The sequence below is a fragment of the Phocoena sinus genome, chromosome 5 (genome assembly GCF_008692025.1).
Source record: "Phocoena sinus isolate mPhoSin1 chromosome 5, mPhoSin1.pri, whole genome shotgun sequence".
NCBI lineage: Eukaryota > Metazoa > Chordata > Mammalia > Artiodactyla > Phocoenidae > Phocoena > Phocoena sinus.
Window position 1 is genome coordinate 30721862 of NC_045767.1, and position 27474 is coordinate 30749335.

The following is a 27474-nucleotide window of genomic DNA, read 5'->3' on the forward strand; positions in this document are numbered from 1 at the left end:
AATCTTAATCTTTGGTCATTTAAATACATACTCCATGGCAGATACAAACATAACTTACACAATCAAGCTGTAAAGAAAAAATAATGGCCACACTTCCAAGAAGCATACAGAGAACCAAAACTCAGGTAACACTGTTTTACTAGGTATATAATTTACTTTTCTTACAGGATATTCTACATGATCACAGTTCATTTAGAAGAATTTAACATGCTTAAAAAAAGTGTAAACTGTTCTCCTCCTTCTCTTCCTTAAATATATTTTAAAAATGGATTTGCTGGATATACATATAACTGATTCACTTTGCTGTACACCTGAAACTAATAAAACACTGTAAATCAACTATACTGCAATAAAAATAAAAAAAAAAAACAAAACACAGGGTTTGCTACTCTTCATTACAGTCACAGAAAACCCAACACTGGTACAAATTGATCAATCAAGAGAAGAGCCAAGTCAGAGTTAGAGAAATCTGTTTAAATATCTACCCACTTCATGATCTGATTTGGTTCATCTATGCCACATGATCTGAAAACAGGAAAATCATCATCATCATATCCAAGCTACTCAAATGCCATTCTTCTAAAAATAACAGGAACGTTGTATCGGCTGAAATTTATCAGAAGTGAATTACCCACCCAAAAAATCCTATTTGCTTTTTCAGCCCATCAAAGAAAAGGAAGGTACTTACTTTGTGGTGGGGGGGGGGGAACGCAAAGGTAGGAACAGCTAATTATATGTTGGTGCTTACCATTCCTTACACTATATCAAGATCTAAATGTTCCAAGTGTACCCCCCAAAATTTCTAATATAATTTAATCAAAATAATAAATGAATCAAGACTTCGTTGAAAGCAAAATGATTGTTTTAAATATTTTAAATCAACTTTTAAAGCCTGCAAGGGGGGAAAACCGCGGGGGCGTGGGGATGGTGGTGTGCTGAATTGGGCAACTGGGATTGACATGTATACACTGATGTGTATAAAATTGATGACTAATAAGAACCTGCTGTATAAAAAAATAAAAACTTTTAAAGCCTGCACTGAAAAAACAAAACAAAACAAACCATAAAGATCAGTTTAAATTGAAAAAAACTGATATCTAGGACAAGCAAATATTTTTTAAAATTTTGTCTTACTGTGACCTAGCAAGGCATGCACTCTCTTTTCTTCAACCTTAAAATATATTAGATAACTCAACTTTCTCTTAGGGTATACTAGTATTAAAGTTTTATTTCTTCTGCATAAACTAAAAACTGAGCCTGGCAAATATCACAAATAAATCATTTATATACTCTTTAAAAAAAACACACACACACACTCTGTAAATTATGGGGTTTTTACTAGTATTAGCAGTTTCATTTGCTTATATTTCCTATAACTGCCTTAGCATCTGTGGCAGTTTTAAAACACAGTTCCCAAACTCTTTGATACTCTGCTGATTAAAGGGTAGGATCTGTCTACTCCTCTTGAATTTGAGCAGGCTTATAACAGCTTCCACTAATAAAGAATGGCAGAAGCAAAGCTGTGTGACTTCACAGGCTTGGTCATAGACAACTCAGCATCTGCACTGTTTGATGGAATATCTGCATATGGATCCCTAAGCAACTCCATAAGAAATCCATTTACTCCACAGCTGTCATGGTCTGAGGAAGAGAAACCACATAGAGAGGTCACCAGTAGGGACTCTGGTTTGAAGTCCCAGTCTCTGAGTTATTCTAGTCTAAGCGCCAGATGTGAGAATAAATAAGCCTTCAAGATCATCCCAATCTCCAGCCATCAAAATCATTTTAAGTCTTCCCCGCTGAGGCCCTAGACATCCCAGAGCAAAGCCATCTATGCCATGCCCTGTTCAAAGTCTTAGTTCAACACAGTCTGTGAGCATAATAAAATGGTTGCTTAACCATTGTTTTGTTGTAATTTACTATGTACTAATAGCAACTAGAGCAGCAATTACTGTTTTTAAAATTTCAGAATTCAGATTCTAAAACCAAAATACTATTTATAATAGCACACACACAAAAGGTAGTACTTAAAATACAAATCTAATGAAATATGTGAAGGATCTATATATAGAACTGATATACAGAACAAAACAAAACTATATATAGAACAAAACACTGATGAAAGAAATCAAGGATATGGAATGATATACCATGTTTGTGGACTGGAAGACTTGACATTAAGATGTAAATTATCTCGATTTTGATCTTTAGATTCAAACAATACCAATAAAAATACATGAAGGCTTTTTTATGGGTATCAACAAGCCGATTCTAAAATTTCTAGGAAAGGGCAAGGATACTAAAATAGCAAAAAACAAACAAAAAACTTTGAAAAAGAACAGTTGGAGGATTTGCATTACCCAAATTTCAAGACTTTATATACAACAATAATCAAGAAAGTGTGGTCCAGGGCTTCCCTGGTGGCGCAGTGGTTGAGAGTCCGCCTGCCGATGCAAGGGACACGGGTTCATGCCCCGGTCCGGGAAGATCCCACATGCCGCGGAGCGGCTGGGCCCGTGAGCCATGGCTGCTGAGCCTGTGCGTCCGGAGCCTGTGCTCCACAATGGGAGAGGTCATAGCAGTGAGAGGCCTGCGTGGCACACACACACACACACACACACACACACACACACACACACAAAGAAAAAAAAAAAAGTGTGGTCCAGACAAAAGGCTAGACATACAGAAAATAATAAAAATAAAGCCACAAAAACACAGTCAACTGATTTTTTGACAATGATGCCATGGCAATTCAATGGAGGAAAGACAGTTTTTTCAATTGACAGTACTTTTCAATCGATGCATAGTTCATATGCAAAAAAAAAATGAATCTCAACACATGTCTCAGATCTTAAACAAATATTAAGTCAAAACGAAGCATAGATTTAATGGAAAATTTTAAAACTTATAGGAGAAAATATAGAAGAATATCCAGGTGAATATGGGTTTAGCAATAAGTTCTTACCTATAACACTAAAAGCATGAAATATTGAAAAAGTGAACTTAATCAAATTAAAAACTTTTGCTCTGCAAAAACCACTAAGAGGATTAAAAGACAAGTAGCAGACTAGGAGAAAATATTTGCAAATCACATGCTCAGTAAAGAACTTGTATTCAGAATATATTAAGGACTCTTAAAATTCAACAGTGAGAAAACAGTCAACCCAACCAAAAACTGGTTAAAGATGTGAAAAGATAATCACCAAAGAAGATATATGGATGGCAAATGTATGCAAATATGCTCATCATTAGTCAGAGAAATGCAAATTAAAACCACAATGAGATATCTCTATACACTCATTAGAATGACTGAAACAAAAACCCTGAAAATATCAAATGTTGGCAAAGATATAGTTTAACAGAAACTCTAATTTATTGTTGGAGCGAATGCAAAACAGTACACCTACCTTGGAAAATGGTTTGGTTGTTTCTTATAAAAGGTTAAACATACACTTACCATATGACCCAGCAGTCCCACTCCTACATATTTACCTAAGTGACCTGAAAACTAGTATTCACACAAACCCAGTGCCTGAATGTTTATAGCAGCTTTATTCATGATCACCAGAAGCTGGAAACAACCAAGATATTCAACAACGGAGGAATGGATAAACAATCCTGTTTATACATATACTAGAATATTATGCAGCAATAAAAGGGAACAGAACATTGTTTCATGCAACAGCATAGATGAACATGGTGAAAGAAACCAGACCCAAAAGATGATATATTTTATGGTTCCATTTATACAACACTCTGGAAAAGGTGAAGGAGAACAGCAATGGTTGCCAGGATTTGGAGAAGGGAGAGCTGTTAACTACAAAGGGACTGCATGAAGACATTTTTTTTATGGTGATGGAACTGTTCTGAATAGTATTGTGGTGGTTGATACTTGACTAGTACATGCATTCATCAAAACCCATAGAGCTGTACACTACAAAGAATGAATGAAATTTACTACATGCAAATTTTTGTAAAAAATCAACCAGATGTTGAGAAAATCTAGGATGGAATGCAGACTGTGACAAATCAGTCTAACTTTATTACAAATGTATGATAACCTAACAGAAGGATATTTAGGTAATACACATACAGATAAACAGGCAACAGATATAATTATATAAATAGGTTCACATACTTGGGTTCCTATACATATATATCCCCTAGCTCTGTCTGCTGAGAGAGCCTATAAACAGTGACACCACAGTAGCAATGAGCACATCCAAGGCCCAGTTTTTGGTTTCTTAACACCATGTCCCAAAAAAAGGAATCAGGGCTCCTTGGACGAAGAGCAGACTCTGGTGCTGCCATAGAGCAAGTAAAAGATGGAGCATCTGCTAATGCCAGAAAGTAAGGAAGTGCTCAAAAAACAAAAGGACGGTGGCCAAAGGACACAACAGCCAAACTGAAAGAGCTCCCAATGGCCAAAGCTGTAACAATTTGAGTAAAAATTTTAAATAATGATAGTATTGGCTTATAATCCAAAGAATAAAATAAATATTCTTAAGCCCATAATAATATAAATAAATGACTGAATAAGTTTTAAGATGGGAGAGAAAAGGGGGCAAGACTTCCTTACAGAAAAATTCCGAATAATATATGTAGAAAGAATGAGGGAAAAAGAAAATCACCATTAGAATTCCACAGCAATAATAACCACAGGCAAGAGCGAATGAGGAATGCTAAAGTTAGTACATGAAATTTTAAGCAGAGACAGGATAGTAACTTCAAAGTATCTCCCTAAGAATGTTTATTAATTACTGTGGTGATTTTAACATATGCCCACAAATTATTTGATACACCTCACTCCAGGAGGTAGAACATAATTCCCTTTCTGTTGAATGTAGGCTTGAGTTAAATGAGTTGCTCCCAACAGAGCAGGAAAAAATAAAAAATAGTAATTTTACAGTGGAGGAATCTGGCCAGAATGTGTCCCCCTCCAAATCCGTATGAAGCCCTAACCCCCAATTTGAAGGTATTAATAAGAGGTGGGGCTTTGGGGAAGTAATTAGGTTTAGATTAGGTCACGAGGGAAGGACCCTCATGAAGAATCAGTATCCTTATAAGAAGAAAACCATTCGAGCAGCGAGAAGACGGAGGTCTACAAGCCACGAAGAGGGTCTTCACCAGGACACAACTATGCTGGCACCCTGATCTTGAACTGCCAGCCTCTAAAACTGAGAAAATAAATGTCTGTGATTTAAGCCTCCTAGTCTATGGTATTTTGTCATAGTAGCCCAAACTAAGACATCTCTTCAATCAAGTGCACCCTGATCTTGAACTGCCAGCCTCTAAAACTGAGGAAATAAATGTCTGTGATTTAAGCCTCCTAGTCTATGGTATTTTGTCATAGTAGCCCAAACTAAGACATCTCTTCAATCAAGTGCCCAAGGTTAACATGATCAGTAATAAAACAAATTGATATCATGTAACCCCTGATATGACATGATAAGGGCACTTCAACCTCTGGGTATTCTTCCTAAAAAAATCATAACCCCAGTCTAATCATGGGAAAGCATCAGCAAACCCAAAGTGAGGAACTATCTACAAAATAACTTATCAGTCCTGTCAAAGTCCTAAAAAACAAAAAAAAGACTAAGAAATTGTCATAGACCAGAGGAGACTAAGGCAACACGACAATTAAATGCAACATGATATCCTGGATTGGATCCAGGAATGGAAAAAAAAAATAGCAGAAAAACTGGTGAAATGTAAATAAAAATCTGTTGTTTAGTTAACTGTATTTCCCCAATGTTAATTTCCTAGTTTTGATAAAGGTACCATAGTTTTTTTTTTTTTTTTTTTTTTGCGGTACGCGGGCCTCCCACTGCTGTGGTCTCTCCCGCCGCGGAGCACAGGCTGCGGACGCGCAGGCTCAACTGCCATGGCCCACGGGCCCAGCCGCTCCGCGGCACGCGGGATCCTCCCGGACCGGGGCACGAACCCGCGTCCCCTGCATCGGCAGGCGGACTCCCAACCACCGCGCCACCAGGGAAGCCCCATAGTTTTATAAGATGGTAAATCATGAGAGGAAGATGTTAATAAGAATTTATAGGAAGCTAAGTGAAGGTTATTACATTTTCCGTACAGTGTATCACTTCCGCAAATCTAAAATTATTGCAAAATAACAAGTTTTTAAACCATCAATGAAAAAAGTGCTGGAAACGACCTACTAAATTGATAGACAAAATTTTTGAAACAAATGACTACACCAAACATAGCCACCAGAGTGATTTTCCTAAAAAAAAAATCTGATTGTTACTTCCTTGTTTAAAGCTTTCTAAGGGTTTTTCTTGCCATCAAGGAAAAATACAAATTCTTTAACATGGCCTGTAAGATAGTGGAAGACAGAATATCCCTCCTTCATCCCATATGTCCATTTCCTAATCCCTGGAACCTGTGAATATGCTAGGTTACATGGCAAAGGGGAGGTAAGGTTACAGATAGCATTAGGGTTGTTAATCAGCTGATCTTAGAAGAGGGAGAATATCCTAGATAATCCAGGTGAGCTCAGTGTAATCATGAGAGTCCTTAAAAGTGGCAGAGGGGCTTCCCTGGTGGCGCAGTGGTTGAGAGTCCGCCTGCTGATGCACGGGACACGGGCTCGTGCCCCAGTCCGGGAAGATCCCACATGCCGCGGAGCGGCTAGGCCCGTGAGCCATGGCCGCTGAGCCTGTGCGTCCGGAGCCTGTGCTCTGCAACGGGAGAGGCTACAACAGTGAGAGGCCCGCGTACCGCAAAAAAAAAAAAAAGGTGGCAGAGGGAAGCAGAAGAGAGTCAGAGGGAGATGTGACTACAGAAGACTCCTCTGAGAGATGCAATGTTGCTGACTTTGAAGATGGAAAGAGTGGGCCACAAGCCAAGGAATGTGGGTAGCCTCTAGAAGCTGAAAAAGACCTTTGACTTTGCCTAGAGCCTCTAGAAGTGAATGCAGCCCTAATGACACCTTGATTTTAGCCCAGTTAGACTTCTAACCTACAGAAGATGAATTCATGTTGTTTTAAGCCACCAGTTTGTGGCAATTTGTTACATCAGCAAAGAGAAAACCAATGCAAAGACCCTTCATGATCTGACCCCTGCTTACCTCTCCCAACTCATTGCTTACCACTCTCCTTTCTCACAATGATTTCCTATAGGTATACCTTAATATACTGCGAGTCCTTACGTGGGTCCGCCAAAATTTGATCAATAAATAAAATGTAATTCTGCCACAACTCAGAATGCCTACTGTTATGATGAAGTGACACAGAATGCTGACCTGGTAGGAAGAGGTATAACTTGCCATGAGAAAAGCAAAGGAGCCACAGCACAACATCAGGTAAGGTTGTATGCTGGAGCTTTGCCTCAAAAGGCCATTGAAGAGGTTTAATTAGGGCAGAATACAACAGTTAAGTTGCCATATAAAGACTTCTGAAGAGGATCAAGTAAATTATGTGATATTTTTCTGAAACTTGCTTTTTAAAAATACAGGTATTCAAAGCTTAATTCTTTCAAGAATGCCACCAAACGCAGTGGTTAAGAATCCGCCTGCCAATGCAGAGGACACGGGTTCGATCCCTGGTCCGGGAAGATCCCACATGCCGCGGAGCAACTAAGTCCGTGCGCCACAACTACTTAGCCTGCTCTCTAGAGCCCACGAGCCACAGCTACTGAGCCCACGTGCCACAACTACTGAAGCCTGCGTGCCTAGAGCCCGTGCTCCGCAACAAAAGAAGCCACCCCAATGAGAAGCCCGTGCACTGCAACAAAGAGCAGCCTCCACTCGCTGCAACTAGAGAAAGCCCGTGCGCAGCAACGAAGACCCCACGCAGCCAAATAATAAATAAAAATAATTTTAAAAAAAAGAATGTCACCAAAAACTCTGGCACTAAAGTAGCCATGAGTGTGAAAAGGCTGAAAATCACTATTCCACACTCTTACCATAGAAAATTTTTCTCAAGTCATGCTTGTTCACCCCTGACTGTTCACACAGTCTCTTCCCTCTACCTGGAAACTTCAAAAACTCCCTCTACTCCCTTCATCTGACCAACTCTTACTCATTCTTCAGTTCTCAGCTCAGCTCTTCCTCTAGAAGACATTGTCTAACCCTACAAGCAGATGCCTGCTTAATGTTGTACTACAGTATTTTGGACAGTGCTTTCCACGTGGAACTCTAAGTGTACACTCTGTAAGTGAAAAACTTGGGCCTAGTTTGCTCTCAGCTCTATCATATCCTTAAGGCTTAGGATAGTGATTGGCTCATGGAATCCATTACTATATTTTGAAAAAAATTAAGCCCCATAAATAATCCTCAAATATTTCTGTATCAGGCATTTACCTCATCACAATTATCAACAAGAACTATATGATACTGAAAGAGAAAGATTCAAAACTTAATAGCTTCCACTATGTAAAGTCATTTATACGCTACTATGAGAACAAATATACAAGTCTGACTTTTTTTTTACCTTGGCATTCTACACTTTTTACTCTGTAGTAGTTCAAGTATAAGAACATTTGAAACAAAAGGAAAGTAAAAACCTACTGTATTTCATTACATCTAAAGTGTTTTGACACTGCCACTTTTTCTTCCCTTCTCACCAGATGTATGAGTTTCCTACTGCAAGTATAACAAATTATACAAATTCAATGGCTTGAAATAACACAAATTTATTCTTTTAGAGTTCTCGAAGTCAGAAATCCAAAGTCAGTTTCACTGGGCTAATATCAAGGTATCATGGGCAAAGCTGGTTCCTTCTGAGGCCTGAGGACAGAATCTATTTCTTTGCCTTTTTCAGCTTCTAGTAACCACCTGCATTCCTGAGCTCATGGCCCCTTCCTCCAACTTCAAAGCACAACATCCTAACCTCTGCTCTATGGTCACATTACTTTCTCTGCAGGCTGACTCCTCCAGTTTCTAATAAGGATGGTTGTAATTATATCAGGACTGCCCAGATCCAGGATAATCTCCCCAACTCTAATCACAGCTGCAGAGGTTTCAGCTGGTCAGCCTGACTGATATTATCATATACAAGCTAGATACAGCCTGATTTTCTATAAGCATCTATGCCCTCCTTAGCAAGAGTAAATTATCACAAGATCCACCCAAGGGATAGATCTGCCTCAGTGACATAATCTCCTTTCAGAGATAAGAGTCTCACCAAAGGAAAACTCATTCTATATTCCTGCTTTAAGCAAACTCGACATGAAAATCAAAATTTACAAATCAAGTATTTTATGGAAAGTCTAGTCACTATACAAAAACCCATAGGCTCTTAATGTTTTCTCATCCCCCCGCAGTCCCACAGAGAAGCAACATTTTTAATGTATTTTTGTTTCATTAGTCGTTTCCTGAATTGAATTTCCAACTTTTTAAAAAAGTCAGATGAAAAGTTTTCATTATCTTTAAAAGATAATGAAAGGTCATCGGAGTACAAACTCCTCTATCCTATTGAGATACAATTCGTACTAATTGGGAGAAGGAGAATCAGATTTAAGAAGGTAATTCATTCATCACTGAGTAACCAAGAAGTCCGTCAATACTCAGCCAGTATGCACTTTAACAATCGTCCTCATCAAACTGTTAAAATGCTCTAGAACCAGCTGGTCAAAAGCCACAGTCCTGACCCTGACTCTCCGCTGCGCCCCACCATGCTGGCCCCTTGCCACACAGCCACTCACGACTTAGCAGCTAAAGGACTAATGCCTGGCACACTGCAGTCTGTCTGAATTCTGCTCTAGGGGCAAGGTTGGTATCCATTCAGTGGTCAGTACATGCAGTACTGAGTACTAAATAGTTTGAATATACTACCCCTACCAATAAAGTATCAATAATATTACTAAAATACATTTTTAGTGAGCATAAAATGTATACACACACATACACCTCTAAAGAAATCTGCAATTAGAAACTCCAGTTATTTAAAAACTGGGGAGTCTCAATCACATCTGATTCCCCTGGATTATTCCTCCTGATGGAGGGCTAATAGCTACAAAGGTAACTGTTCCAGTCACTGCTGGCAGACACAGCCTATGCAACCATTTGGATGAAATCTCACTGTACTAAGTATAGGTTATTCCTGCCACTACATCAGTTGTCCTCTTTGGATGTCATGATAATGAGTGCTAAGAGTGAAGGGGCCAAAAGAAAATCAATATTGTTTGAAAACCTACTATATGCCAGGTACTTTACTTTCCTATATATAATCTTATATAATTCTCTCAAGTCCTGTGAAGTACCACTATTGTCATTTTACAAACAAACAAACAGGGACACGAAAGGTCACTAATTCATACAATTTCAAATAGTTGGGAAGTAGTGAAGAAGCCAGGTATTGCAGGTTCCAAAGCCCATTTCACAGAAATACTAGGAAAAATAAGCAAGTTAGGACCTGGCCACTGCCTAGGCAAGGCATTTTACTAGTCCCTCCCCCCTCCCTACTTCATCTGCTTTTTCCTCAGTTCCTCTTACAGGCAGCTTTCAGCACACAATTTTAGAAAACTTAAAACCGATGAAACCCCTCTTCCCGCAAACCAGCTAGCAGAGGTAGTGGCCTATTAGAGGAAACCTTCCAAGAGCAGATTCGTGGGAGGGAGTGTAAAAAAATAATAGACAAGTTCACTTACTCCATTGAGTGCCTACTGCATGCTGCCACGGAATGTGATGAGGAAAACTCACACGGTATCTGCCACATGAAGAATTTATATCCCGGTATTTTGAAGGGGACCCTCATTTGCTAAGCGTCTCATTTTGCTAAGCACCAGGTACTTTAAAAAATAGTACCTCATTTAATGTAATCTTCTCAACAACCCTACGAGGGAGGTATTATTATCCCCTGAAGTCCAGAGATGTTAAGTAATTTTCTCCACAAAACCCTGGGCTGTAACAGAGCCTACAGCCTTTTCACTAGCCCACACTTTCTGATAATTCTGAGTATGCTTAGCCTACTGGAAATAATAGTGGCTTCCCCAGGGCTGAATATAACATGATCTGCTCTAACACTCAGTGCTGACTGTGAAGATACTCTCATTTCTAGGAAAGTCTGCTGAAGATTGGCTCAAAATCTGTTCTATTTCAACGTCTTTAGCATCTAATAAATACTTCAGGGTTTACAGGTGAATCAGAAAGATGGAAGTTAGCTGAAATACTAGGATCAGTAGCAATGAATGTGATTTACAAAAATCAGTACAGATATAACCTCAGAAACTGAGGGGGAGGGAGTGGCATGGGAATGAAAATACAATAAAAATAACCAAAGCAATACAGCAACAACAATAAAAACTAAACCCAGATAAAAGACACTTGTTTATATATTTTTTAAGTTCCTTGAGATATCTATTAATCAACCTAGGGGGAAATTATGTGTGCAGAAAGCTATGTTATACCATGGCAGTATCTTCATGAGAGGACTTGATGCTTCTGGTTAGCTAGAAAGGAAGACTAGAAACCTGAGACACAGATACTGCTCTGATCAAAAGAAACTTACTTCAGACACACTAGGGAGATTTGTATCATTTTAAATTTTGCATGTGCTCTCAAAGTTGAAGGGTTTCCTATAACCTACCAGACAGTATTGCTGAGTGAATGGTATATTTATTTATAGCTTCCATAATGAATTCTCATAATTCCCATTACTATCTCATCTTCCTTGCATTATTAACGATTAAAATGATAAAACTGCCAGTAGTATCATTCTTGGAAAAGGCACATGGAAGGAAGAAAACACATTTTCATTTGAAAATGAGCACCACTTGCTTCCTAAACGTAGAATTAAAAAGCAGTGTTTTACTGGTAAATTTGGGTGACCCACCGCCCCCCAAAATTCTAAAAAGACCTCTTTCAATTTAAGTCGATTGGGGGAAATTATAGGGTTATGCCATCATTACCAGGATATTATTCACTCAGTCTTCCCTTGTTTGAGGACTCAGTTTTGGAAGGACTCTCAAAAGGCAGAGTAAAAGTTGAAAAATATTCAACTAATACTTCATATGAAAATACAAATAATTCTAAACCGCCCACACGGTTCTCAATGAAAAACTAAATTACAGAAATATAACTTCAAGGGAGGAAGTTTAAAAAGAAATATTTCAAAGACTCAAAGAAGTCAAATTCTATCTTCAAATAAATGGGGGAAAGCATGTTAACAATTAAACATAGAAAATAAGTAAAAGTAATAATGAAGGCCCGATTTCTGCCTCCCTACCCTTTCCAATATCAAAGTTTCTAATAAGAGACTTCTTAGAGTCTGGTAATGGAAAGAGATTGGACTTGGAACTAGAAGACTGTATTAGACTTCATTTAAGAAATGTTTAATGAGACTATAACTTGTTCTAGGCCCTGAATATACAGCAGTGAACAGGAGGCAGGCTGCTACCCTCAAGAAGCTCATACGGGCATTGGTGAAAAACACCCACCCAAAACTTTCTGGATCTGTTCAATTAGAGAAGTGAACTAGGTGTTTTACAGACTGTGTTCCCAAAACACCTGGACCTCCATCTCTATTTTAACCACAACAGCTCTGCTTTTTTCTGATTTCTATAGCAGGGCTCTGCAGGAAAACAAATCTGTTTTTAAAAATGTTTGATAACCGCTAAACTAAGTGATCTCTAAGTACCATTCCAGTTTTACAACTCTGTCTTCTGTGATGCTTCAAACTCATACTTCTGACCTATTTCTTTTTCACCGTGCTGGAATTCCACAGAGATATAGTAAAAGGCAAACTAGTTTACGTGGGGCTAAAGAATCAACCACAAACCTGAATGTCTGCTTAATCGTTATCTATGGGTGCCAAATACCATATAGCAAAAATTACTTTTTTCTAAGATTAACAAACAAAACAAAAACAGATTTGATCTTGTTATTTACCTACTTAAGCTACTTACTTTTACAAAAACAAACAAAAATTAACTCTAGTTCTTTATCTTAATTTCTAAATTCCTTAGCATTTAAGGCCTTTCTGTAACTTGGCCCCTTTTAGGTATTCTTGGGTTTTCCCTCTCACCCAACACCCTTTCTGCCTCTTAGTTTCTAAATTTTGAGACTTCTGTTCATGTCCTTGAGACAGCCCTCCTCTCCTATCCATCCCTGTCAAATCCCTCAAGGTCATAACCAACTCAAATGTCACCAAAATACACGTCAATTTACAAGAAAGGCAGGGATTCTGTCTTTTCTACTAGGCTAACCTTGAGTTCCCAACTGGCAAGCATGCAAAAAATGTTGAAATGAATTATGTCAAAGTAACGATTATAAACAGCAGAAATCAAGCATCATCTATTTTCGGCTTCTAAATGTATTAACTGATTTGTTTTTACATATTTAACAGCCTGATCACAACTGATATCCTGCCATTCCTTGAGCGTTCACAAAATTTGTTAAGGCTGAGGTAAATACTTGCCACTCTAAAAACTGTACACTAAGACAATAATGCATACTCAGAAAATCAAGACACAATCCTTGGATCACTATTAATCATGGATTTAAAATATTCTAAAAGACTTGGGATCACTTCCTAAATTATCATGTTCTAGTTCCTCCACACACAAAGCTATTCTAAAAACAAAACAAAAACAAGAATTTATATCAAGTTTACAAGAACAAAACCTGCTCACAAATAATATCTTCATGTATGTTCAGGACAGAAGTACAAAACCTACTACACTGTTCACATTCAAAACCCACAGAGTAAACAATGACCAGTTAAAGTAAAGCATGTAATACTGACAAGTATGGCTGATCCAAAGGATAAGGCTAAGCCATCACGTTTGACTTATGAAAAAAATTCAACTTCTGGTTCTCAGGATAAACGATAAACTGCAAGCTTGAAAAGCATCAGTTATAAAATTTAGATGCTGGCTGAACTGGTTTATAAAGTCTAGTAAGTTTTCATATCACAGATTGGATAAAATAGGTCAGTCCAACAACCATTTTTAAAGAGTACCAGCAGACCTTGTTCTCTTTTACAGAGAACCAGACATATTCTTCTGAAGTATTCAGTCCATCACTTTCGAGAGTTCTCATCTAAAATGTTATCGTCTATAAAGGGAGGCCCCCTCTCCCCCGGCCCCAGCCACGAACACTCCAAATTTCAAGATGAGGGAATACTAGAGCCGATCATTTTTCAGCTGAAACTCGCGCATCCCCAAAGCCCGCGACCTTAGTATGAAAGTGCTTTCACGGTGCATTGGCTGCTGCCGGTATGAAGGCCTTGCCTCAAACAGGGCCAACTCTGGCACGTTTTTGTGTTTTTGAAAGTGAAGCTGGGGGGGGGCGGGGGGGGAAACACCCAGATCTAAAAGTATTCGTTTAAATCCGTTTGACACCTGCTCCCTTTCAAACACGACCAGCAAACCAAACGCTCGAGTAGCGGCCGCAGCAGCAATGACAGATCTTGAGGCCGAACTGGGTCAGGGTTACAGTTACACTTGTGTTGCATCTTTACATCCTTTGTCTACAAACTTGGGCACTAACTTCAGTTCCCTTCCAGGCAGCGTGCTCGCCGGGCCTCAGAAATCAGAGCAATTTTCCTGAGACAGGAAGGGCACAACCCTCCCAGCTCCATGGCTACACCAGCCTTCCACGGACCACGCACTCTGCGGCCTCGGCTTTTCGCCCGGTATCTGGGCGAAGGGGTCGCCCGTGGAAACTCCCCTGCGCCCGGGCTGGATAAAAGGGATTTCACGCGGTGTCTGGTCTCCCCCTTTTCTATGGCCCCTACTCGTCCCCGTGGTTTCGGGCCCGGGGTCACACTACAGAGACAGCCCTGCTCCCTGATTCCCCGGGCCGGCCCCCACGCCGGGCCGCCCCTCCCCCCCAGCCCCCCGAAACCCCCCGGGGCCGACCCCCGCCGCGTGCCGCCCCCCACCCCGCCCCGGCAGCCGCCCGCCCTCCCACCGCCCTCCCTCCCGCCCCGCCCGATTCGGCCGCGCAGGCTGCCCCGCCAGTACTAGGCCCCGCGCTCCGCCCCGGCCGCCCTCCTCACCGTTCTGCTGGTGAGGCCCCGGGCCCGGGCCCGCGGGCGCGGCGGCTCCTGAGGCGGCGGCTCCGCCAAGCTTGGGCGGGATCCGGGAACTGGCGGCCGGATGAGGTGACCCGGCGGGGGCCGACATGACGGCACTGCGGGCGGCGGCCGCGGCTCCGCTTCGGGTAGTTGGGCGGAGGGAAGGGAAGGGAAGGCGGAGCCGGAGCGGCGAGAGGAAGAGGAAAGAACGCGCCCGGCGTCACCGACGGAGTCGCCCGGGACCGTGGCTGGAGTGCTCGCGCTCCGCCCTGGAGCCTAGCTCGGCCGCTGCGGGCGCCGGAACCCCTCCCGGCCCTGCCCCGCCGCCGCCTCGAGCCCCGAGACGCGGGACTCCCACCCCGCGGGTCGCTCCCGGCAGGCGCTGACTGTGCGAGCCGCAGCGCCCCCTGCAGGCGGAGCCCGGCGCGCCCAGGCCGGAGGCGGGGCGCGGGGCGGCAGCCTCCCAGCCAGCCCTGCGACCTCGGGCCCAGGCGGACCTGCTGTCGCCTCGGGGCGAAAGGGGTGGACCAGGATAGACGGCGCTGGGCCCGCTCCCACGTGGGGCGGAGGCAGGAGCGCGGCGGGCCTGGGCCGGGCGGTGCGGTGCGGGGACGGGGTTCCAGAGCTGCGGGGTGACCTCCGAAGACCAAGGCAGCGCCTGGCCGGATTGACCCAGCTCACCCTTCCTCCGAAGAGGAACCCTGGGTTTGGCTTTTTTTTTTTTTTAATCTTGAGGTGTTTTCCCCCTTAATATTAAATCCTAAAGGAAATAGACATTCAAGCTCCCTGTCCGTAGGGAATTATAATCCTGGGCAAAAGAAAAGGAAATATTTCTCTATGATAAACACAGTATCTCAATAAGAATTGAGAACTTTTCCCACTGACTTAAATCCTGGGAAAGGAAAGGGGGAAATGGAGTATAAGGGAAGCTGAAAGGCAAACTTTATCGTCCTCATGATTTTTGCCAAGAGTTGGCTCATCCTGTTGATGTTCAGAAGAGAAGCTGTAACACCCAAAGCAAGAACTCAGCGTGGTTTGTCTACGCTAGTGAAATCGTTGAATCTCTGGCCTGTCCCAGCATGTTAACTGGTAAGCAAGCCCTGGCAAGCAAGTCATTTTGCCATCTTGGAATCCTGAGTATGCCACAGTCATTCTGTGTTTGTTAGAAATGAAATTGTTCAAAAGCGTCGAATTCCGAATGGGATGTTGCAAGGTTTTATTTCTGGAGCGATGTCTAATTACTGAATGATTATGCCAAACATAAAGTGTGTTGTAGTCCTAGAATAATGCGAAGCTTCCCTTTAGTTGCTGCCGTGAATTAATGATACTTGGTGCTTTAATGCACCAAATGAATTACAAATAGGATTTCAGTAGTTGGATTTGTACTTTTGTTTTTGGAATTTATCTTTATTCTTATTTCCATAATTCTGATTAATTTTTCCTTTCCATTTTATACGCTACACTAGTAAGCAACCCAAGCAATACTTTTACATTACAATATCCAGAAGCTAAAATATACTAGTTCCTGCATGTGAAAGAGGCATTAAGCCAAATTCTTAGGTTTAAAAGCCAATAATTTTGTTAAATGTAAATTTTCAGAATCTTTAGAGAAAATTACACTGTACAGATATTATAACACAATCCTGTCCTAGAAAGCAATATCCCATTAATAAAACTACTTGAATTTTTTAACATTTTAGGTAGATAATTTCAAAGAAATACAAAGTAAGAGAAAGTAGTATAATGGACCATATATACTCATCAGCCAGCGTCAACATTTGTCAGTTCAGGGCTAATCTTGCTTATCTATACTGGCACCAACATCCACTCTCCCGAGATTAAGTTTTTTTCTTTTTGGCTGCTCTGTGCAGCATATGAGATCTTAATTCCCCGACCAGGGATCAGTTCCACTGCCCCCTGCAGTGGAAGTGTGGAGTCTTAACCACTGGACAGCCAGGGAAGTACCTTCTGAGATTATTTTGAAATGAATTTCAGACATATCATTTTATCAGTAGGTATTCAACATGTATCTCTAAATGTATAACATAAACACAATACCGTTATTATACCTAAAGTCATTAAAAATAATTCATCAGTATCATCAAATATACAGTCCACAATTGTCTTTTGTAATAGTTTGTACTTTCTGAGTTTTAGGATTTTCAACAATACATCATCCATCTACACAAAATGGGCAAGCACTTTTCTACAGCATTTCCAGCTTTTCCGCAAAAACCTAAGCCCCCACATAAGCAAAAGACCACACTCTGCTTCATGGAGAAGATTACACGATTACAGATTCCAGTGCTGCCTTTGAAAAATGGCTCAGAGAAAAGCCCTGTATTAAGGGCTGATATTTTAAGGGTAAGGGAATAACGAGCCAATTGGCTTTCTGTCCTTGGAATGTATCCTCTTGGGCAGGGGTCCCCAACCCCCAAACCACGGACTGGTACCTGCCACTCCCCATCGCTCGCATTACCGCCTGAACCATCCCCCCGACCCGCTGCCTCGTCCGTGGAAAAATTGTCTTCCACGAAACTGGTCCCTGGTGCCAAAAAGGTTGGGGACCGCTGCTTTGGGGTATAAGAAGCCCATTTTAATCACAGGTATATGGACTGAAATTGAGCCCCGTCTCTTTAAGGGAGACTCCTGAAGAAGGAGGACGGGGACTCTGTGTTTTGACTCATCTTCCCCACAGTCTTTATCACCTAAACTCTTTCCACCTGTCCGCTAATTCACCGTGGTATTTTCTAGCATGCTTGTAAGAATCTTTTGCATGACAGATCCTACAACCTTTATGAAGATAGGTTATTTCACTCTACTGCTTTAAGTCCCACGACTGCTCTCAGTGAAGAAAATGAGGAATAGGATGAAGGATTGAATGACTGCTTACCATGTACCAGGCACTGTGCTAGTCACTTTAGATATATTCCCCCCCCATTTAGTCCTCACAATAACTCTATTGGGTATTTTTCTTATCCCCATTTTACCAGAGGAAACTAAGGCTTATATAGAGTTCAAGTAATCTTAGTAAAAATCATGAACCTGTAAATGGCAGAACCAGAGCTCAAACCAAAATCTGTTTAGCTCCAAAGTCTTTGCTCTATTCAATACGTAGTATACTTGATTAATTTACATTTTTCTTCATAAAGCTATGCTAATTATTATGTACTATTTTGCTTGTCAAAGGATTTTCAGTTTTACATATTTAGAATTTGTTCCAGTGACATTTAGAATGGCAAATCTCAAAGTGTTTGAAATGCAAGTTCTCAGGTCCCACCACAGACCTACTGAACTCTGGAGATGCGACCCAAAAGCAAGCTTTCCTGGTGTTTCTGATGCACAAGAAAATTTGAGGACCACTGCTTTGAATCGCAAAGTTAAGCTGAATTGGTTCATTCTTTTCAACATCAGGAAACGATGGTCCTTTTCTTCAGGACATTTCTCCAATCTTTTGCCAGTCATTAGAAGTGATACTTTGTTCCAGGAGTGTCAAATATGGTAGCGTCAATCTTAATTGTTTTGATGGGCAATGTGAAGATAAATGCTGTTGCCCAGTTTGTGTTCAATGGGAAAAAGTGCTATAATTGAAAATAAGCCCTGCCACAGGTGCAGGAGGGACATTTTTGCTGAATGTCAAATTCTGACACACGTGCCACTATTTGTCACCCCCAATTTAGGACTCACATTCTCTGTAACAGAAGTTGTGAGAGCCTTGAACAACTGAACACCTATTTTTATCTCAAAAAATGCTAATCCAGGTCCCTCTCTGTTGTACCTGGCTTCCCATCTTCCTCAGCTTTTTTTTTTTTTCCTCTAGTTTTTAAATTACATGTGACCTTTGTAGAATACCTTTCCTCTTTCAGTGGCATTCCCTATTAGATGTCCCTCTCCCAATATGAAGACATGATTTTCTTCTTTCCTCTCCTTTTTCTGATCTCTTTACACATTTATTGCATTTTTAGTAGGCCAGGTATTGGGGATACAAAGATTAATAGGATGTAATGTGTCCCTGAAGATCCTATGCAGGATCCTTTACATATAATCCTACTTTCTTATATTTATTTCTTGATTTTTTTCCTACAAACTTGTGTTATTTTTTTCTCACGTTCCTTGTGAATCTTTGTTTCTCCTTTTTATTAGGGCCAGCTGTCCCCAACCTTTTTGGCACCAGAGACCAGTTTCGTGGAAGATAGTTTTTCCACAGACAGGGTGGGGGCGATGGGGGATGGTTCAGGCGGTAATGCAAGCAATGGGGAGGGATGGGGAGGGATGGGGAGGGACGGGGAGGGACGGGGAGGGACGGGGAGCGGCAGATGAAGCTTCACTCACTCACCCGCTGCTCACCGCCTGCTCTGCGACCCGGTTCCCAGCAGGCCGTGGACCGGTACTGGGCTGTGGTCCGGGAGTTGGGGACCCCTGATTAGGGCATTCTAAGTTGAGTTCCAGGACATATTATGATGGGAAGAAATAATTTCTCTGATGTTCATATCTTTTGATCACTTATGTTGATGTAATTTAGCTATCATTTAAGTCTCAACTGTCTAAGACAAACTAAGATCCTAAAAGAAAGGTGGGATTTTTAGGCAAATAATTACCACATAGTCAGCCTACGTGCAAAAGTGCACTTACAGAAAATTCTCTCAAGTTCTCACTTAGAATATTTGGCTATTATTTTAGCTATACCGTAATTTCTGTAGTTATCCACTTATCCAGCCCCCAGCAGGTTAGAAACAATGAATCACGAGGCAGGAGAAGGAAACACTTGATATAGGCGCAGTGAGAGCAGCAATTACCAGTAGAATATTGAAAAAATGGAAGAACTTAAATGCACAGCAGTCTGGGGCAATTAGTTAAATTGAACAACCCTGTATATTACACTGAGAATATGATAAACATAGCCCACAGGTCTCTACCATCTGAGAATTTCTAACCTGGTATTCTGAAGGGCATTGACAGCAGGGATATACAACCCATTTTTAGAACCTTATAAACTCTTTTACATATGAACAGGTTAGGTTCCCAAAGTTCCTTGTTCACAAGTCCCAATATTCACAAATCCAGGGTAAACTCTCCTAGGCCACAAATGTATTTCCACCAAACAGAAAAGTGAGCTTTTTTTTCCCCCCCTTTTTCCTTTTTTTTTTTTCTGGCTGTGCCACACAGCTTGCAGGATCTTAGTTCCCCGACCAGGGATTGAACCCAGGCCTCCAGCTGTGGAAGCTTAGAGTCCTAACCACTGGACTGCCACTTTTGGGAATTCCCAAAAGTGAGCTTCTTTGAAGCTTTAGAACCAAGCTTACTCTTCTCTTTTTGTTTTGCTGATATAAGATGTAAAGTGATGCTTCTCAAAATTTAAAGTGCCTATGAATCACTCAAGGGTCTTGTTAAAATGCAAATTCTGATTTGGTAGGTTTGGGAAGGCCTGAGATTCTGAAATTCTGGCCAGCTCCCAGGTGATGCTGATGCTTCTGGTCCTGGACCACACTTTGAGCAGCAAGGTTCCAAAGGGCATCTTTTCATTTACATTTGAAAGTCCATTGAGGGAAGGAATGCCCCTCTTTACAATCCTAAGGGAACCTCTTAGTAGCTATAGTGTATTCCCACCGTTCCTGTTGATGAGGTACAGATTAAAATGGGTCTGGAATTTCCCTGGCTTTCTACACCAGCAGTACTTTCTTAGGCCTTTAAGATACTGAAACACCTCCTAATGGGTTAATGGGTGCCTGATGTTGACACTGATCATCTTGCCACCCATTCAACAATGTTTCCATTTTGCCAATTACTTTTCCTCTTGCCGGTTATTGTTTGTTGTAGAAAGATGGTGTATTAGCTCAGGCGGCCATAACAAAATACCATAGCCTGGGTAGCTCAACCAACAGAAATTTATTCTCTCACAGTTCTGGAAGCTGGAAGTCTGAGATCAGGGTGCCAGCATGGTCAGGTTCTGGTGAGAGCCCTCTTCCTGGCTTGCAGACCTCCACCTTCTCATTGTGTTCTCACACGGTGAAGGGAGAGCTATCTCTCTGGTGTCTCTTCTGTTTTTTTTTTTTTAATTTTTATTCATTTATTTATTTATTGTTGGCTGCGTTGGGTCTTCGTTGCTGTGCGTGGGCTTTCTCTAGTTGCGGCGAGCAGAGGCTACTCTTTGTTGTGGTGCATGGGCTTCTCATTGCGGTGGCTTCTCTTGTTGCAGAGCACGGGCTCTAGGCACGCGGGCTTCAGTAGCTGTGACTCACGGGCTCAATAGTTGTGGCTCACAGGCTCTAGAGCGCAGGCTGCGGCTTAGTTGCTCCACGTCATGTGGGATCTTCCTGGACCAGTGATCAAACCCGTGTCCCCCACGTTGGCAGGCAGATTCTCAATCACTGCGCCACCAGGGACTTCCCTTCTTACAGGGGCACCAGTTCTATCAGATCAGGGTTCTACCCTTCTGACCTCATTTAACCTTAATCACCTCCTCAAAGACCCTGTTTCCATTACGAGCACATGAGGGTTGGTGGTGGTTAGGGCTTCAACATATGAATGTAGAATCAACACAGTTCAGAACCAGAGGGGGCCTTTAGGTGACCCCCGATGCACCTCTTCTTCGGCTGCAACACACTGTTTACTTATCCAGGAAAAAATACTCTTATTTTCCAGCTCTGCTATGACATGAAAGGGCTGGGAAGCTCTACCCTAGACGAAAATTACTTTGTACAATCTTTAGTGCCATCTGCTGGAAGCAGGTGAAGTTGATATACTGTTGCTCAGTATTTAAAAAAAAAAGGCTGATTTTTTTAAATGAAACTTTGTAAGTTAAAATATCATAAGAAGGAGTGTTTCTGTTTTACAGAAGATTAAGTTAATTTTTCTGTTACTACTTGAAAGGATAAGCTTCAATTATGTGAAAAAAATCAGTTGTGTGAAACGCAATTCCCTATTCAAAAAATGCCAGATTAAAAACATGTCGAAGATACCAATTCATTTAGAGAGCCATACTTTTAAAAAACACTATGACGGCAAGATGTCTAAAAAGCTTGCCATATAAAAAATGTCCAGGAATTTGGGGGGTTTGGACTAGAGAAGACAAGACCAGGCAAAATGATAAACTTCCTAAAAGCTTTGAAAGCTTTCTTCTGAAGAGTGGTAAGCCTGTTGCTTCAGATGTCAGAACAAGGACAAATGAGTTGAATTTTGATACATGAAATACTTTCAAGCACAGATCCTGGGAATCCTGGAGAAGGTATCCCCACACTGGGAGGGAGGTTTAGCTACTTTCTCCTAATTCCAGATTCCATAGCCTGTCATTCTATTTGTCATTTGGATTTCATTTAGTTTGATATTTTCAGTAATTAAAAAACCTTTATTAATATCCTTAAAGTCTTCAAAGGCATATACAACTCTAATTCCAGTAAAATTCAAATATCTGTCATGGGCTACATTGCATCCCCTCATAATTCATATGTTGAAGTTCTAACCCCTGATAACTCAGAATGTGACTGTATTTGGAGATAGGACCTTTAAAGAGGTAATTAAGGTAAAATGAGGTCATATGAATGGGCCCTAATCCAATCTGGCTGGTGTCCTTATAAGAAGATGAAAGATCACGTGAGGACACACAGAGGGAAGATACTATCTGCAAACCAAGGAGAGAGGCCTCAAAAGAAACCCACCCTGCTGAAACCTTGATCTTGGACATCTAGTTTCCAGAACTATGAGAAAATACATTTTTATTGTTTTAAGTTACCCAGTCTGTGGTATTTTGTCATGGCAGCCCTAGTAAACTAAACAATGTCCTTCCTGTGAGGTCCTTCCTTTCCTCTATATTATATTCAGGTACTGAAGTAGAGTTTCTTTACTTTCTTGGTTCATAGTCTCTTTCAAAAAGGTTTTTTTTTTTTTCTTATAATAGCCTTCTTCTTCACTAATGAAAAGTAGAAATCAAGTAGATTCCTATGCACAGTTGCTGTGTGATAGACTAAAATAACCCTTATCACATGCTAGCAAGCATAGAATATAGGGCTTAAGCTACAGGAAACTTGGTACAAGAGAGTTATTTTGAACAAGAATTTCTCCCATGAAATTTTCTCCTTTTAAATATAACAAGGTAGGGAATGTAGGCAAACATTCAGGAAAAGAGAAATACACATTCCAGGGGATGCCACATGCTTCTTACCAAGAAGAGAAGAATAACCAGGAGACCTCCAGCCGTCCTCTGGGTGTAGCTGGTACACAGGGACACTGGAACCCACGGCTTCTCACTTTTACATCATGTGGGAAGAAGGTAGTGAACAAAGTGGAAGCAAAGTCCCTCTGAGGGACTGGGGGATTGAAAGAGCAGTAGGAGAACTCTATCTCCAGCTGAGGCAAGGTCGGCGGGAAGATGGCGGAAGAGTAAGACGTGGAGATCGCCTTCCTCCCCACGGATACACCAGAAATACATCCACACGTGGAACAACTCCTACAGAACACCTACTGAAGGCTGGCAGAAGACCTCAGAGCTCCCAAAAGGCAAGAAACTCCCCACGTACCTGGGTAGGGCAAAAGAAAAAAGAAAAAACAGAGACAAAAGAATAAGGACGGCACCTGCATCAGTGGGAGGGAGCTGTGAAGGAGGAAAAGTTTCCACACACTAGGAAGCCCCTCCGCGGGCGGAGACTGCGGGAGGCGGAGGGGGGAGCTTCGGGACCGCGGAGTGGTGCACAGCGACGGGTGCGGAGGGCAAAGCGGGGAGATTCCTGCACAGACGATCGGTGCCGACCGGCACTCACCAACCCGAGAGGCTTGTCTGCTCACCCGCCGGGGCGGGCGGGGCTGCGAGCTGAGGCTCGGGTTTCGGTTTTGGACGGAGCGCAGGGAGAGGACTGGAGTTGGCGGCTTGAGCATAGCCTGAAGGGGTTGGTGCGCCACGACTAGCCGGGAGGGAGTTCGGGGAAAAGCCTGCACCGGCCGAAGAGGCAAGAGACTTTTTCTTCCCTCTTTGTTTCCTGGTGCGCGAGGAGAGGGGTTTAAGAGCGCTGCTTAAAGGAACTCTAGAGACGGGCGCGAGCCGCGGCTAAAAGCGCGAACCCCAGAGACGGGCGCGAGCCGCGGCTGAGGGCGCGAGCCCCCGAGACGGGCGCGAGCCGCGGCGGGAAGCGCGAGCCCCAGAGACGGGCGCGAGCCGCGGCTGAAACCGCGGAGCCCAGAGACGGGCGGGAGACGCTGGGGCTGCTGCTGCCGCCACCAGGGGGGCTGTGTGCGAGCACAGGTCACTCTCCGCGCCCCTCTTCCGCGGAGCCTGTGCAGGCCGCCACTGCCAGGTTCCCGGGATCCAGGGACAACTTCCCCGGGAGTACGCACGGCGGGTCTCAGGCCGGTGCAGCGTCACGCCGGCCTCTGCTGCAGCGTCACGCTGCCTCTGCCGCCGCAGGCCCGCCCCGCACGCAGTGCCCCGCCTTCCCCCATCCCCCAACCCCCGGCCTGAGTGAGCCAGAGCTTCCGAATCAGCGGCTCCTTTAACCTCGTCCTGTCTGAGCAAAAAAACAGACGCCCTCCAGCGATCTGCGAGCAGGGGCAGGGCCGGGTACAAAGCTGAGCTCCTGTGAGCTGTGAGAACAGGGAGGAGAGGGGGAGGTCTCTCCCGGCAGCCGCGGAGGCGGCGGATTGAAGCTCCACAATCAACTTGATGTGCCCTGCATTGTGGAATACCTGAATAGACAGGGAGTGATCCCAAATTGAAGAGGGGGAATTTAGGAGCGAGATCTGTGATTTTTTTCCCTTTTCCTCTTTTTGTGAATGTGTGCGTGTATGCTTCTGTGTGAGATCTTGTCTGTATACTCTTGCTTTCACCATTTGTCCTAGGGCTCTATCCGTCCATGGTTTTTTTTTTTAAAAAAAAAAAAAAAATTTTTTTTTAATAATTAATTTTAATTGTAATAACTTTATTGAACTTTACCTTCGTTCTTTCTTTCTTTCTTTCCTTCCCTCCTTCCCTCCTTTAGACAGCGAATCACCCCAGGTTGAGGGGGTGGTCTCTGGGAGCAGGATTTATGATTTTTCCCCCTTTGCCTCTCTTTGTGAACGTGTATGTGTATGCTTCTGTGTAAGATTTTTCTCTGTATAGCTTTGCTTCCAACAGTTGTCCTAGGGCTCTATCCGTCCATGGTTTTTTTTAAAAAAAATTTTTTTTTCTTAATAATTAATTTTAATTGTAATAACTTTATTGTACTTTACCTTCGTTCTTTCTTTCTTTCTTTCCTTCCTTCCTTCCCTCCTTTAGACAACAAATCACCCCAAATTGAGGATGTGGTCTCTGGGAGCAGGATTTATGATTTTTCCCCCTTTGCCTCTCTTTGTGAACGTGTATGTGTATGCTTCTGTGTAAGATTTTCTCTGTATAGCTTTGCTTCCAACATTTGTCCTAGGGCTCTATCCGTCCATGGTTTTTTTTTTTTTTTTAAAAATTTTTTTTTTCTTAATAATTAATTTTAATTGTAATAACTTTATTGTACTTTACCTTCGTTCTTTCTTTCTTTCCTTCCTTCCTTCCTTCCCTCCTTTAGACAGCGAATCACCCCAGGTTGAGGAGGTGGTCTCTGGGAGCAGGATTTATGATTTTTCCCCCTTTGCCTCTCTTTGTGAACGTGTATGTGTATGCTTCTGTGTAAGATTTTCTCTGTATAACTTTGCTTCCAACATTTGTCCTAGGGCTCTATCCGTCCATGGTTTTTTTTTTTTTTTTTAATTTTTTTTTTCTTAATAATTAATTTTAATTGTAATAACTTTATTGTACTTTACCTTCGTTCTTTCTTTCCTTCCTTCCTTCCCTCCTTTAGACAGCGAATCACCCCAGGTTGAGGAGGTGGTCTCTGGGAGCAGGATTTATGATTTTTCCCCCTTTGCCTCTCTTTGTGAACGTGTATGTGTATGCTTCTGTGTAAGATTTTCTCTGTATAGCTTTGCTTCCAACATTTGTCCTAGGGCTCTATCCGTCCATGGTTTTTTTTTTTTTAAAAAAAAAATTTTTTTTTCTTAATAATTAATTTTAATTGTAATAACTTTATTGTACTTTACCTTCGTTCTTTCTTTCTTTCCTTCCTTCCTTCCCTCCTTTAGACAGCGAATCACCCCAGGTTGAGGAGGTGGTCTCTGGGAGCAGGATTTATGATTTTTCCCCCTTTGCCTCTCTTTGTGAACGTGTATGTGTATGCTTCTGTGTAAGATTTTCTCTGTATAGCTTTGCTTCCAACATTTGTCCTAGGGCTCTATCCGTCCATGGTTTTTTTTTTTTTAAAAAAAATTTTTTTTTTCTTAATAATTAATTTTAATTGTAATAACTTTATTGTACTTTACTTTCGTTCTTTCTTTCTTTCCTTCCTTCCTTCCTTCCCTCCTTTAGACAGCGAATAACCCCAGGTTGAGGATGTGGTCTCTGGGAGCAGGATTTATGATTTTTCCCCCTTTGCCTCTCTTTGTGAACACGTATGTGTATGCTTCTGTGTAAGATTTTCTCTGTATAGCTTTGTTTCCAACATTTGTCCTAGGGTTCTATCTGTTCTTTTTTTTTTTTTTTTTTCTTTCTAAATATTTTTTAGTACAATAACTATATTATACTTTATTTTATTTTTACTGTATCTTCTTTCTTTCTGTCTTTTTTCCTTCTTTCCCTCCTTCCTTCCTCCCTTCCTCCCTCCCTCCCTCCCTCCTTTCTTTCCTTCTTTGCTTCTTTCTTCCTTCCTTCCTTTCCTCCTTTCCTCCTTTCCTTCTTTCTTTCCTCAAACTTCTACTAATTCTCTCTACATTTTCTCCTTCTTTCCCTCCTTCCTTCCTTCCTTCCCCCCTCCCTCCCTTTCTTTCCTTCTTTGCTTCTTTCTTCCTTCCTTCCTTTCCTCCTTTCCTTCTTTCTTTCCTCATACTTCTACTAATTCTCTCTGCATTTTCTCCTTCTTTCCCTCCTACCTTCCTTCCTTCCTCCCTCCCTCCCTCCTTTCTTTCCTTCTTTGCTTCTTTCTTCCTTCCTTCCTTTCCTCCTTTCCTTCTCTCTTTCCTCAAACTTCTACTAATTCTCTCTACATTTTCTCCTTCTTTCCCTCCTACCTTCCTTCCTTCCTCCCTCCCTCCCTCCTTTCTTTCCTTCTTTCTTCCTTCCTTCCTTTCCTCCTTTCCTTCTCTCTTTCCTCAAACTTCTACTAATTCTCTCTACATTTTCTCCTTCTTTCCCTCCTTCTTTCCTTCCTTCCTCCCTCCCTCCCTCCCTCCCTCCTTTCTTTCCTTCTTTGCTTCTTTCTTCCTTCCTTCCTTTCCTCCTTTCCCTCTTTCTTTCCTCATACTTCTACTAATTCTCTCTACATTTTCTCCTTCTTTCCCTCCTTCCTTCCTTCCTTCCTCCCTCCCTCCCTCCTTTCTTTCCTTCTTTGCTTCTTTCTTCCTTCCTTCCTTTCCTCCTTTCCTTCTTTCTTTCCTCATACTTCTAATAATTCTCTCTACTTTTCCTCCCTTTTATTCTGAGCCGTGTGGATGAAAGGCTCTTGGTGCT

At 42.0% G+C, this 27474-nt stretch overlaps 1 protein-coding gene across 7 annotated transcripts in view; it reads right to left on the reverse strand.

Annotated features, from left to right (window-relative positions):
* The window catches only part of SEC24B (SEC24 homolog B, COPII coat complex component), a 94184-nt gene extending 78792 nt beyond the window's left edge, over positions 1-15392 (reverse strand). For 2 of the 7 annotated variants that reach the window (XM_032633413.1, XM_032633411.1), the window contains exon 1: positions 14958-15328. In XM_032633413.1, coding sequence (XP_032489304.1) covers positions 14958-15084 — 127 coding nt within the window. In that variant the 5' untranslated portion in view covers positions 15085-15328. Of the gene's footprint in view, positions 1-14957 lie in introns of all 7 variants that reach the window. The other 5 variants (XR_004350096.1, XM_032633410.1, XM_032633414.1 and 2 more) reach the window with 5 other exon arrangements.
* Between the last annotated feature and the right edge of the window lie 12082 nt (positions 15393-27474).